At 52.8% G+C, this 13,848-nt stretch overlaps 2 protein-coding genes across 2 annotated transcripts; one reads left to right on the top strand and one right to left on the bottom strand.

Annotated features, from left to right (window-relative positions):
* Nucleotides 1-761: 761 nt before the first annotated feature.
* On the bottom strand, nucleotides 762-2,075 carry LOC100902875 (forkhead box protein D1-like). The gene is made up of 2 exons (XM_018638932.1): nucleotides 1,629-2,075; nucleotides 762-1,409 (listed from the first exon to the last, which is right to left on the bottom strand). Exons 1-2 carry the CDS (start codon nucleotides 2,073-2,075, stop codon nucleotides 762-764), a joined length of 1,095 nt encoding a protein of 364 aa, XP_018494448.1.
* Nucleotides 2,076-7,378: 5,303 nt separating this feature from the next.
* LOC100902727 (uncharacterized) lies at nucleotides 7,379-9,012 on the top strand. Its single transcript, XM_003741841.1, has 2 exons — nucleotides 7,379-7,500; nucleotides 7,647-9,012. Exons 1-2 carry the CDS (start codon nucleotides 7,379-7,381, stop codon nucleotides 9,010-9,012), a joined length of 1,488 nt encoding a protein of 495 aa, XP_003741889.1.
* The last annotated feature ends 4,836 nt before the right edge of the window (nucleotides 9,013-13,848 follow it).

Raw genomic sequence — 13,848 nt, 5'->3', positions numbered from 1 at the left:
TCCTTTGATTCTTGAGAATCGGGGAGCCCCGGGATCTCTTGGGATCACCTCCCTCAATCTGTCTGATCATCTGACTCGCCACACAGCCTTCCTCGGCGTATCGATGGGCGTATGGGATCGGAATCAGATATCCCGGGAAAGATCCTCCTCGGCAGTCATCGGAACGAGAGACGCTTTTTCGGTCTCATCATTCCAGAGAGAATCAAATCAGAAGAATAATGTCTATGCTTAGTAGCCTTGTCCGTGTCGGGAGTCTCAGTGGCGCCTCTTGGGTCTGTCTTCTTCGACCAGCTTCAACGTTCTCATCGTAATCACAAACATAATCGAGCCAACACGAAAAGAGGCAATAAAGAGAAAAAGTGTTTTTGTTACGAACTGACTGTTTATTTACAGTGTACAAGGTAAGGTCGGGATTCATACAGTTATATTTTCATCCACTTGTTCATCTGATCGAGTCGCCATTTGTTTCCTCCGTCCGCGCATTTCTCAATCTCATCTCCCTGGAGCTGACGAGTAACAAAGGCAGTTGAGATTCCGAGACGGGACCCGCGAAGTCCCGATCAGAAACAAATGTCCTGGATTACGCTTTCGAACTTCGCTTCGTTTTTGACTTACTGGAGTTCCCCATTGGAAGCTCGGTCATAGGACCCCAGAGCGACAATTTTTTCTTCCACTCCGAATATTCACTCTCGTTGACTAGTTTAGAAAATGAATTGCTGTGTCAATACTGTAGCAGCCTTTTAAACATCTACTCGGACACGCTAAATTGGGTACGACCAGCCCTGCTGTCGTGCCGTGGGCGAGCCGTTATCACAAAAGTAACCTAAGTGGTTGACGGCAGCAGCAGCGGCGGCTGCCGTTGCGTGCCCCGAAAATCCCGACGGACCCGCAGCCTGCGCAGGATGGTAATCCTGAATGCTGGCGACATAGCTGCCAGGATCAGGACTGGAACAGTCTTGCGTGTGCCACCTGTAGCCCATCTCGGTCAGCTGGTCCCCGGTGTTGTTAATCGGCGCAGCCTCCATTGCGGGATAAACCACGGATTTTTTCAAATGACCGTAGTGCCAATGTGTTTGGGAATACATTCCGGCGTCGATCCGTTCGCTCCCGACTTGATAGAACTCGACACCTGCAGCGCTCTGTGGGGGCGAGGGATATTCCTGTTTGACCGTTGCGGATTTTGAGGTAAGAAGCTGCATTTCCGATGGCGAGCCGAGCACCATGTGCTGTACTGGGTAAGCGACCGCCATGTCGTCTTTCGCCGCAAAATCTGACCGTACGGCTGCTGCAGCTGTCGGAGCGACAACATCTGCGGCGGTGAAGCATGTTTGTTGCTGCTGATGTTGATGGTGTTGTTGCTGCTGCTCCTGTTGCAGTTGCTGTAGCTGCTGTTGTTGCTGCTGCTGCTGCTGCTGAAGTTGAAGATGGAAAGGTGGTTGCGGCGTCGAGCAGGCGAGAGCTGTCCGAGCCGCGGATGTGACGCTTGCAGGTGTTGATGTCAACGTAGTCAATGTTTCACCGCTCGATGAGAAGGAGACTTGCTTCTTCGACTTTTTTGGTTTATTTGGCACTCGCATTGTGGGTCTTTGTGCGCCGTTCGGAGCCGCGTTGACAGCGGGTTCGTCGACGTCGTTCTTGCGCTCCAGGTCGCTTTTCTTGAAACGTCTCCTCCTACGCAAATAACTTCCGTTCTCGAACATGTTGAGCGATTCTGGATGTAGCGTCCAGTAACTTCCCTTGCCGGGCTTCTTCTCGTCGCGAGGAATTTTCACGAAGCACTCGTTCAGCGAGAGGTTGTGTCGAATCGAGTTTTGCCAGCCCTGTTTATTATGCCGATAGAAGGGGAATTTGATCATGATGAAGTCGTAGATTCCGCTCAGAGTTTGCTTCTTCTCCGGCGTGTTCTGGATGGCCATGGCGATCAGAGCGATATAACTGTAGGGGGGTTTCACCATGTCCTTGTGGGCGATATGCGACGACTGCAAAACCGAGTTCTGGTGCGTCAGCGCGAGGTGCGAGCTCCGGTAGTCGTCGCTCGAGGCGTACGGGGAGAGGATCTGAGATCCCATCGGCATGTCGTTGTAGGAATACGAAGCATACGCGGAGCTCAGACGGCCCACGTCGACCGCAGGAGATAGGGGGGTTGTGGAGCGTCGCATTATCATCAATCGTCTCGTGATCGGAGGTCAAGCGAGCAATCGGGACGTGTCGAGGCTGAGAGGAACACCTTATAGACGACTGCAGTATTTGGAGATCCAAGACAACCTCGTTGGATTTGAGGTCCACCTGCGGTCAGCCTAGCCCGATGACCCTCACAGACAGGCTTGCGACTTGCGTTATTGCTTCGAGAACAACACACAGAGAACGAGACGTGCTTTGCACGTAGGTAACGTCACGGGAGTTCACTTCACTGCACTGCACGGCACATCCGCCTGAGCTGCTCACAGCGATGCCGGGAGGCAACTAAACGTGACCCCGTCCAACATTTCCTGTAATTTCGAATATAAACAATTTTAAGTTTCGGTTTATTTGGCAGCGGAGGCAGCAACGACTGAGCGAGCGATGAAGTCTGAGACATAAGCCAAACAGAACGTAGGAGTAAAAAATTAAGAAGCAAAAGGGCGGACGACATGACCATTCTACTTCCACAATAGACCCGACCAGCGTTCGGAGCCATATCGACCTGCTCGAAAAAGAACGTCCATGCGAGCAGTCAAAAATTTGAGAGAGCCGTGAATGGAATTCGGGACCGACATAGGTTTACATTTCTGGCAATAATTGCGGAAGGCTTCCACCGTCTCATCGCAAAAACCGAACTCTCGCTCCGGGAGAGACTCCGCTGCGTCCGCTACGGCAAAGTATCAGCGGCGTTCGTTTCGCTCCAAAGAGTCGGTAAACCTCAACCTGCGCAAAACACGCGTGTCCGAAATTTGAGCAGTACCTAGATTAACCTCTCAAATGTCCCGGGTCTCAAATGACCGAAAGTGCACGGCGAGCTCACTCCACATTGAATCCTATTCCGATCGGGCCAACGATAATTATCGATCCTTCGCCGGCCAGTCGCACTCACCGCTAGGACGGCCACCGGACGTTACGCTGGAGTTCCATGAGGGCACTCTGGACTCGAACTCACTCCCACAACTGACGGACATATGCAGTTCCACGCTCACATCAACAGCTCCGTACGGAAGCTCGTCGACGATGTTGAAAAAAACACTCGTCGATGCCGTCGCAGCTGCCGTCAAAACAGTTGATTACCAGTTCTAATTGCAGGCTGCTTGGCTAGCTGCTTGGCTGACTTGCACACAGGGTTGGCTGGTCAACTCGAACCGAGACCGGTTTGTTTACTTTAGCTCGGCTAGAGCCAGAGTCGTTCCAAAGCGGCCGGCGACAAAGTGCCAACGCGGAACGACCGCCTCCGAGAGGCTCCGCCCACAGAGCGCTCCGGTCATTTGGGCGTGGCTTGCGACGAGCTCACAACTTCGTAGACTCCTCCTGAACGTTCGATAAAAAGAACGAGCTCACACCGTTCGCTGTTCAGAGCATAGAGGAAGAAGGAACGCAAGCGGGAAGGCTGGCTGCTCACTGGCGGGCAGAAAGGCTGACAGACGGACTGCTGCTGAACGTTGATGGCAGGCCATGCTGGTGCTAATCGCGCTCTGTGAGACGCTCGGTGTTGATGAGCTATGACTTGTTCACACGTTCTCGCTCTGAAAACTACCATTTCGGATGAAGCACCGCTTCCATCATCGTCTCCATCAACACTCGTTTCAAGCTGGGCGAGATTTACCCTCAGTCAGTCAGCCTACATCATGGACCTGATTGACTTACAGACCTCGGGTGGACGCTCGAATCTGTCCCAGCGGGAAGAATAAGTTTATCCCCCAACGTTGAGGCGTTACGATGACGGAAAATTCCTTTCTTCTGGATTGTCCGGCTATCTTTCTGTCCAGACTGTCTGGAGGTCCAGAGTGAGGCCGTCGAAGGAAAACTATCTGTCTCAGGAACCCGCGGACATTATTCGCGATTCGCGCCTGCAGAACATAGTTTTCCCGAATACTTGATTCGAGCTCTGGCTTTTTTCGATTCATTTCTCCTGGGAGCGGAAGGAGGGGTTTGATTGGATTCTCTTTGGGGCTGAGAATTTGAAACGGCGACCCGCTCCTATACTTCAGCATCAAGATCAAAAGCTTGGGGGGAGGTGGAGCCCCATCCAGTCCCGAGGTGGACACGCTGCTTGTTAGAAGTCCTCAATCACGACTCCGGGGGGATCCGAATTTAAGCAATGGGGGAGGGTTCGTGATCGGAACGATGATGCTATTTTCGGGTGAGATATTCCGTCTCCGATCCGATGGGGATCTCGTGAGGGCGCGGGAAGGACGGAGGAAAGCCCGCCCGAATAGACGACCCTTGAGCTGGTTTCGAAGCTCGAGCGCAGAAATTGCTCGCAGCACAAGAGCAGCATCCTCAGGTGAGCGGATACTAAGTCACGACGCTCAACTCCCGAAAACTCCGCGTTGATCCCCACGTGACGGATCGGTCGTTTGTAGGGCCATCCGGTGGCGGACTTGAGGTTCCGCATTTCTTCAAACGGGCAGGGCCGAGAATTTTCGTCTCTTGAGCAATTCAGATGCAATTCCATCCGTCCATGATTCCGTCCTTACATTGCGCGAGATCTTTCCGTAGTCGCATCTGCCGCTCAGCTTATTCGGAAGGAAGTACATATCTTCATCTGGATCACCCCATGTACAAAATGCCAATAGCTTACGAAGCATTCCGGAACCGACATGTACATGCAAATAAGAAGATCCGTTCGATCTTCGTGTTCGCATTCCGCCGTTGTCACGGGGCGAAGAAATAATTCTTCACGGGTTACTCGCTCTGGTCATCGTCCGTTTCGATACAGCATCGAAAAAGTAAGCCGCGAGAACGGATTTTCAAAAAGTCGTGGAAAGGCAGCGAGGGAGTGAGATGGTAGAGAATGAGGGAAATTCGAAACCACAATAGAATGACGTAGGAAGGAACCGCAGAGTACGCGAGCTATCGTAATTCATGCGGTCTCTCCATTGACAGCTACAGCTAGATCATATATATTATTATCAGCCCTAACGCATTCGAATTCGTGGGATGTCCCGCAGCCATCAGCGATTGCTACTGGCCTACATGACGGACACTCTCTTGAGGGCTTAAGCGATCCGTAGAGGTAGAAGGAACGGATGGTCTCCCAGCCGAGACTCTTTGAGGGAGCGGGCCTGTAAGAAAGGGTCGATCGCCTCCCCCCAGATTTTGCTGGAAAGAGCCTGCGGCATCCTCGGAAACGGAGTCGTAGGAAATTAAACATCGTGATGTCATATTTCTTCAGAATTTCCTAAGTCACCTACCGCTCCGTGGTCAGAATTGGAATGTCGCTTCAAAATTCCCCCTCACGGCAACCACCGCGTGCCTCCTGTTTCCGTTGCATTTGTTGGATAAAGTCTGACAGAAAAACGAAGATCCCACCTCTCGCCGGTGAGGGTCGGGAATTTTCCCTCAGAGTTCGCATACTTAAATCAGTGGCGGATTGACCCAGTAGGCTTAGTAGGCTATAGACTGCGGCGGCAGTTTTCGGGGGGCGGCGAGATCCTGGTTGGATCTCCTGTGATCCTCGGCAACTCACTCAGTGAAATCATTCGAGACCGAGACGAGGACGTCAACTCTGTCCATGAGCTTGAGGCTGCCAGATCAACGGCGGACAGCCGTCTCGAAAACGTACAGCGAGACATGATTTCTAGGATACCCGATCAACTATTTTGAGTAGGAACTCTTCCTCTCGCTCTTCTGGGATCGACGTAATAAGTGGAGACAATTTCTAAATCTAAGGATTCTTAGTCTTTTTGCGGAATAGAAAAGAAATCTTAGACTCGGAGAAAGCGCCGGGAAGTATCGGGATTCAGTCCCAGATGGGTTGTGTCAGGGCAGCGGTCCTGATCGAGCCTGGGGGCGGCGATTTCGTGAATCCGCCGCTGCCTAAATCTGATGAAGACACGGAGGCATGACAAGACAACTACATTTACAACAATAGCAGCTTCTCCCATGAGCTCGACCGGGAGATAATCATCGACATTTGGATCGAACTCGAACCCCCCCTCCCTAGAAGTCAGCATGTTTCTGGGAGTTTTTCAAGCATTTGAAGCTTTTTTCTTGAAGAAACAACAGAGAAGCTGTAACCAAAACGATTTCGTCTTCTTCCGTCTACAGCAGCGACGACCTGGCTTCCGGAAGCGTTTTTTCGTCCCCGGGATTTCTTTCCTCACGGCCGGAATTATTATGGAGAGGGGCACCTCCTTGTCTCCTTCTGTTCGGAAACCTAGAATGAACGTGGGAAATTGCTTCACGTTTCCTTCGATTAGGTTTTCTCCGATCGAAGGCTGTTTCGCTCAGATGGTGTTCAACGCGGATGATTCCTCCCGGTCATCCAGCCCGGAAAGCTGAAGCGGACAATCCTCGTATATCTAAGTACCTGGAAATGCGATCCGTTGTGCCGGTGGCTTGATCGGCGGGCGAGACAATCGAAGTCCCGCAAAAAACCTCCCGCTGCGAGGACTGGCTCTGCTTGGCGACTCTCCTGGAGATGTCCTGCTCGCTGCCTCAGAAACTGTGGTAAGTCCTGCCGTCGTCGTTTGACGTGCGGATGCGTATGTTCTATCAGTATAAGTAGGGTTCCAATCCGGATACTCGCCGGAAGCATTGCTTTCCTGTATATCGTCTGTTTCCTCGAAGAAACCAGTTTCACGCGTCACTCCTTCGCTCATCGGACTTCAGGAGCAGGGGATATTCCGCAAACCTTACGCATCCTAGTCGGATGCGGCTTCCGCTATGAGATCGGCCTCTGACGCGGGCATGTATCGTTCGCTGAAGAAACAGAACTGTATTCAAGAGCATACATACGAAGCACAACGTTGTTTTCCGCGAAGAGGAATTATTGAGGACTCCGCGATATCGCGAATTCATGAGCTCGGGGATCCGAACTTCAGCGGCTCGATTGAGAGCCCTCGATTGTATACAAGATCCGTTGAGCACGGGGGCCTCAAAAGGTGGGCCAAGAGAAGCGCTGAAGCTTTGAAGCATTCCCGAGAAGGCACTCCCGGACGTATCCTGCTTGTGTCGAAACGGAGGAGGTCATGGGCCTTTAATTGCAGTAGACTTGCTCTAGGGAAGTTCCCGTGCCGAAGAGTACCTTCGTGAGCCGATCGACTACGGCGATTTTGCGCCGAGACCATCACAACAGACTCAAGAGATACACATTTCGAAGTAGCCTTGATATGCATAATACTGCTCGTGCTTGGGAAGGAAAAATCGCAGTCTCAGTCTCGATTGTAATCGATGCAGCCGCTCGGAAATGACCAAGGTGTTAAATATCTCGAGTTATAACACGATAGCCGCGATAGTATCGGCGATGGCCGCTTGGCGGCATTGGAGTCGAACACCCGCGTCGGCCGACGTCGACGGCACGACGATAAGGTCTGATAATAAAAGAGAGTTGTTGTCTGCAACCCGAGAGTGTGTGAGCATCATCGAAATCTTTTTCCTCCGACTTGCGATCGGGTACCCGGAAATCCTTCCGCATTTTGTCCACCGAGTAAAGTTTAACATGGTGCCGTGACCAGGATAATCGCCTGGTGTCAGCACCAACATTGCCGAGCCGAAATCGACGCTACGCGGGCAGGGGAGCGGCCTCAAACGACATCGAAACTCGCAGCATTCAAATTATTTCTCGACGAAGACGGGCTACTCCGGGCCGAGACCCGACTCACCGAAGGCCCCTTCTTCACCTACGACGAGCGAAACCCAGTTGTCATTCCTGGCGAGTCCAGATTCGCTAAGTTGCTCATTATGGACTCGCATCGGGTGAACGCCCACTTCGGCGTGAATACGATCCTGAATCACCTCCGGCGACGGTTTTGGGTTACTCGGGCTCGGCAGATAATTAAGGGAATCCTGCATCGATGTGTCACCTGCCGACGGAGACAGGGAAAATTTGCCCGACAGATCGAGGCCCCGCTCCCCGAGGCCCGCTTGGAGTTCACGGTTCCTTTCCGAGTGACCGGAATCGACTTCTGTGGACCGTTCTTTGTCACCCATCAGAAGACCACCTCGAAGGCGTACGTAGCGTTGTTCACTTGTGGAGCAAGTCGCGCGATTCACCTAGAGCTGGTGCCATCACAGAGTACTCCGCAAACTCATTTGGCGATCCGACGTTTCCTTGCTACGTATCCCGGTTGCGTCAAGTTCATCTCGGATAATGGTTGTAATTTCGTGAAAGCTGCGACGGATATCAAACGTCTCTTCAATGCGATGAAGAAGAAAGAGACAGCCGAGACTTTGGAGGGACGATCGATAGATTGGACTTTCAACTGCCCGCGGGCGCCCTGGAGGGGCGGATTTTTCGAGCGTATGGTAGGACTTGTGAAGGCCGCGCTCACTAAAGGGCTTGGCCGGCGCCTCCTTGGTTATGAGGAATTCCGCACAGTCCTATGCGAACTCGCTGCGGTCGTCAATGATCGACCGATAACACACGCGCCGACGGATTCCGAGGACCCGCTAGCATTGACGCCGGCTCAATTTCTCCGTGGCGGCCCCCACCATCCAGCCCTTGCTGCTGACCTACCCGTCGACGCTCTTCCGGGCGACAAACCAGTGTCGGGCGAAGAACTGCGAAAGAATTTCGTTGCGAGGAGATCGTATTTCAAGGACCTCTCCGTGCGGTGGTTCCGCGAATATATGCTCCTCCTCAAGTCGGCAAATCAAACGAGAGGGCTCTCGGCTGACCCCATCCGGGTGGGCCACGTTTGCCTCCTGAAGGAGGACAATTTACCAAGGATCCGCTGGAAGCTCGTCCGAATCGTTGACGCTCACCGGGGTCGCGATGGAAATATCCGAACGTATACTGTAAAAGTTTTCAAATCTAAGAACGTCTCGCCGTGCCGCCCAGCTATTGTGTCCGCTGGAGGTGACGGCGGACGAGGCAACTGACAAAGAATAATCTAAGTGAAACGCTCCCCGTTTCCGGGGGGAATGTTAAATATCTCGAGTTTTAACGCGATAGCCGCGATAGTATCGGCGATGGCCGCTTGGCGGCATTGGAGTCGAACACCCGCGTCGGCCGACGTCGACGGCACGACGATAAGGTCTGATAAAAAAAGAGAGTTGTTGTCTGCAACCCGAGAGTGTGTGAGCATCATCGAAATCTTTTTCCTCCGACTTGCGATTGGGTACCCGGAAATCCTTCCGCATTTTGTCCACCGAGTAAAGTTTAACATGGTGCCGTGACCAGGATAATCGCCTGGTGTCAGCACCAACATTGCCGAGCCGAAATCGACGCTACGCGGGCAGGGGAGCGGCCTCAAACGACATCGAAACTCGCAGCATTCAAATTATTTCTCGACGAAGACGGGCTACTCCGGGCCGAGACCCGACTCACCGAAGGCCCCTTCTTCACCTACGACGAGCGAAACCCAGTTGTCATTCCTGGCGAGTCCAGATTCGCTAAGTTGCTCATTATGGACTCGCATCGGGTGAACGCCCACTTCGGCGTGAATACGATCCTGAATCACCTCCGGCGACGGTTTTGGGTTACTCGGGCTCGGCAGATAATTAAGGGAATCCTGCATCGATGTGTCACCTGCCGACGGAGACAGGGAAAATTTGCCCGACAGATCGAGGCCCCGCTCCCCGAGGCCCGCTTGGAGTTCACGGTTCCTTTCCGAGTGACCGGAATCGACTTCTGTGGACCGTTCTTTGTCACCCATCAGAAGACCACCTCGAAGGCGTACGTAGCGTTGTTCACTTGTGGAGCAAGTCGCGCGATTCACGATTAATGGTTGTAATTTCGTGAAAGCTGCGACGGATATCAAACGTCTTTTCAATGCGATGAAGAAGAAAGAGACAGCCGAGACTTTGGAGGGACGATCGATAGATTGGACTTTTAACTGCCCGCGGGCGCCCTGGAGGGGCGGATTTTTCGAGCGTATGGTAGGGCTTGTGAAGGCCGCGCTCACTAAAGGGCTTGGCCGGCGCCTCCTTGGTTATGAGGAATTCCGCACAGTCCTATGCGAACTCGCTGCGGTCGTCAATGATCGACCGATAACGCACGCGCCGACGGATTCCGAGGACCCGCTAGCATTGACGCCGGCTCAATTTCTCCGTGGCGGCCCCCACCATCCAGCCCTTGCCGCTGACCTACCCGTCGACGCTCTTCCGGGCGACAAACCAGTGTCGGGCGAAGAACTGCGAAAGAATTTCGTTGCGAGGAGATCGTATTTCAAGGACCTCTCCGTGCGGTGGTTCCGCGAATATATGCTCCTCCTCAAGTCGGCAAATCAAACGAGAGGGCTCTCGGCTGACCCCATCCGGGTGGGCCACGTTTGCCTCCTGAAGGAGGACAATTTACCAAGGATCCGCTGGAAGCTCGTCCGAATCGTTGACGCTCACCGGGGTCGCGATGGAAATATCCGAACGTATACTGTAAAAGTTTTCAAATCTAAGAACGTCTCGCCGTGCCGCCCAGCTATTGTGTCCGCTGGAGGTGACGGCGGACGAGGCAACTGACAAAGAATAATCTAAGTGAAACGCTCCCCGTTTCCGGGGGGAATGTTAAATATCTCGAGTTATAACACGATAGCCGCGATAGTATCGGCGATGGCCGCTTGGCGGCATTGGAGTCGAACACCCGCGTCGGCCGACGTCGACGGCACGACGATAAGGTCTGATAATAAAAGAGAGTTGTTGTCTGCAACCCGAGAGTGTGTGAGCATCATCGAAATCTTTTTCCTCCGACTTGCGATCGGGTACCCGGAAATCCTTCCGCATTTTGTCCACCGAGTAAAGTTTAACACAAGGAATGCGGGGAAAGACGGTGGACGGTGGATTCGCCGGGAAAAAATTTGGGATGAATGCGGTGCTATTGATACGAGACGCATTGATCCCGTCACAAGTCAGACCCCGATCCGCATAGGATTCGATAAGGCGGCGAAAATCTGGTGGAGCGCCCCGACTCGAGCACTGTCGCGGCCGCGCCACGGCTCTAGGCGGAACGGGAAAGTACGCGCGCATTGTTAGCTTGAGGGCTACGCTAAGTTGAGCGCTTTCAAACACAGAGAAACTCGTGCGCTGAGACCGCATCATGGCTCAAGCCAGCGGGGAGGGCGAGATACTCACCTGCTTGGAGAAAGATTCGATACCGCGGTAGTGTCTCAGCACAGCTCATCTACGGAATCTGCGTCGTCGGAGAATGCTCTTAGGATCTTTCGAGCTCGGACACGCTGTGCAGGGGTTTCGGCATATCCACGATGCGGTTCCTGCGGGAGGTCTGCGACACGATCCTCGAAGCGTACTACGGTTCACGGGAGATTCCTGTGCTACGACTTTGAGGGACTTCTGATACTTCGGCGAATTGCATTAATTTCTAACTCCGACCTACGGACAACGCATGTTAGCCGTACTGCGCTTCTACGGCATACGGTCGGTGTCCGCAGCACGGTTTTTCGGATTACGGGTGTTGAGCGTAATGAGGTTCTACGGACTTCGGAATTGTGAGCGTGATGCGGTACTTCGGACGACGGATGGTGAGCGGAGTTCGAGTCTACGGACTACGGACGATAGCCGAAGTACGGCTCAATGGTTACAGATCGTAGTGGGTTAATCCTTTGCGCTTCTCCCACGGGGTCCGCATTTTCGGGAAAGGCATTATGAAGTCGGAGAATCGAGAAGGAATTGCTTCCTGCGTCGGGAGCCGGAATTCGTGACTCTTGACTCGTGACCAAGGGACGCCATTCGCCAGCCCGACTTCCAGAAACAAGAATTCGTTGGAGAGGGACTCAGAGTCAGAGAAATTCCCGCGAAATTTCCCGGAGTTCATGATGCGGGATGGCATTCGGTTCCCACCCTGGGCGCGAATCCAGCGAATATTGTCTGTACATCGGGATCAGACATCGAGCTGCATGGATGTGAATGCGTACCCCGTTCCGCATGGGGCGGATTAATCTCTCAATTTCTTAGGGAGGTTTCAATTATATCATGCTCTTGTTCGCGCTTTTAAAGCCGTACGAAGAAAAAAAAATCGTGAAGGTTCGGAGTGTCGAGCTCCCGCCCAGATCATGACAGGACGAGGCGCGCGGGGGTCGGAATTCCTGAGCGAATCGACAGAATACGCAGTTCACAATCCTCAAATCGACGCCTTCAAAACCATAGAGCTCGACGAGAACGAGATGTACAAAAAACTACTTCGGAATGTCCTCTTCCACCCGGAGTCGGCTTTCATTCGAAAGATCCTCTTCGAACTCCAACCATGGCCTAATAGTGAGGTATACATCTTTGAGCAACAGGATGTCCGCGTACCGTTGGCGTTGGTCGCTCATGCTCTCCTGACAATACCTACGGGAATGACGTGCCCTGCTAAAGAGGCGCTCTGCAGGCACGCTTTTTGGCTGAATCGTATTGAGGATTCGAGTTATCCGCCGTGGCAAGACGTCGATGCCTCGCTTATGAAGTTCCATCAACTCTTTGGTGGAAACTGCGTCCGATGCAACTTCTCCTTGACTTGCCTGCATAGAGACTTCGAACTCGTCAAGCAGAGGATGGCTATCTTCCGCGCGGGCTTCACGCCGGCTGCAGCACTCTGCCTGTACGAAGCGTTCGATCTCCCTTTCAATATTGCCGGTGTCAGCGAAGGTCGACATGATCCGCTCGTTTCCGCTCGCCGTCGCTCTTTCGCAAGCCTCGTCAAGCCAAGTTTCGAGAATAGACTCTTCGACCCTCTTGTGCGCATATCTACTCAGTCGCGATGCGATACCTCGACGTTGGAGAATGCGCAAGCAGATCCCTTGCGCAAGAGCATTTGCGAGGTGAGTCCCTTTTACACGTAATTTCCGGAACATGACCTAAGAGCATTACCATGAATGAATTCATTGATCCGCATGACAACGCAATATTTTGAAACCTCTTCGGATACATAACTACGTACCTGCATAGCACATTCTGCGTTGTACAATGTCAGAGTGGCCGTTGAAAGTCGCTTGGAGCATTCTTCCACGATCGATAAAACATCGACGATTTCTCTGATCCGGAGCAGCTCCGAAGGAGCGAACGATGGAACATCGTCATCGTCAATTACATCCTTCACAGCGTCGCCGAACGCCGAACACGAGGAAGTTGTCTAACATCCGTAATGTGCTATTCCATCGGGAGTCCACGTCCAAGAATACTTTCTTCATGCTAGACATGCCAGACGCGTCCGCGGCGGCAATGAGCTGATCGTTCAGCAAGGAGCTTACATGGAACTTTCGGACTTCTCGACGAACCGCGTTGACCAGGGAATCTGCCGATCTTGGCACAGACTCAGTGTCGATGTCGCTCTCGACGATGTACTCAAGTGAGTCCTCGATGCCAACACCAGGATCAGGAGCATGCGGAGCTATGGAAGACTATCCGGTTTACCAGAATAAGGAGTCAAAACACCTGCACACAATGCATGAGCTGCTAGAGAAAGTCCCGAGGGAGTTTCACCTTCTATCGTCTCTGGGTAGTTCTCACCGTCCCCGGGTATGTCTACCCATTGCATTGGCCGAGGATCGAGATTCTCCTCAGCACCCAGGTCAGACGCTCCCGTATCCGCGTCTCCTGACATTTTCAGGGTGTCTATCGCGGCAAGGTGGAGGGCGTGCGCAAAACAAAGCTGATGGTAGAATGGCTTCGGAGCCGCAGCCTTTTGCAGGTCCCTACCCAACTTTATCATCACTGAAGCGCCGTCAGTGGTTAGACCACGGATATCTGCGATATCTAAGTCAAGGTTGGCAAGAGTTCTCAGCAGAA

Source organism: Galendromus occidentalis, unplaced genomic scaffold, assembly GCF_000255335.2.
Source record: "Galendromus occidentalis unplaced genomic scaffold, Mocc_1.1 scf7180000077209, whole genome shotgun sequence".
Lineage (NCBI taxonomy): Eukaryota > Metazoa > Arthropoda > Arachnida > Mesostigmata > Phytoseiidae > Galendromus > Galendromus occidentalis.
Note: the sequence above shows the minus strand (reverse complement) of the source record. Positions and strands in the feature narration are given on the sequence as shown.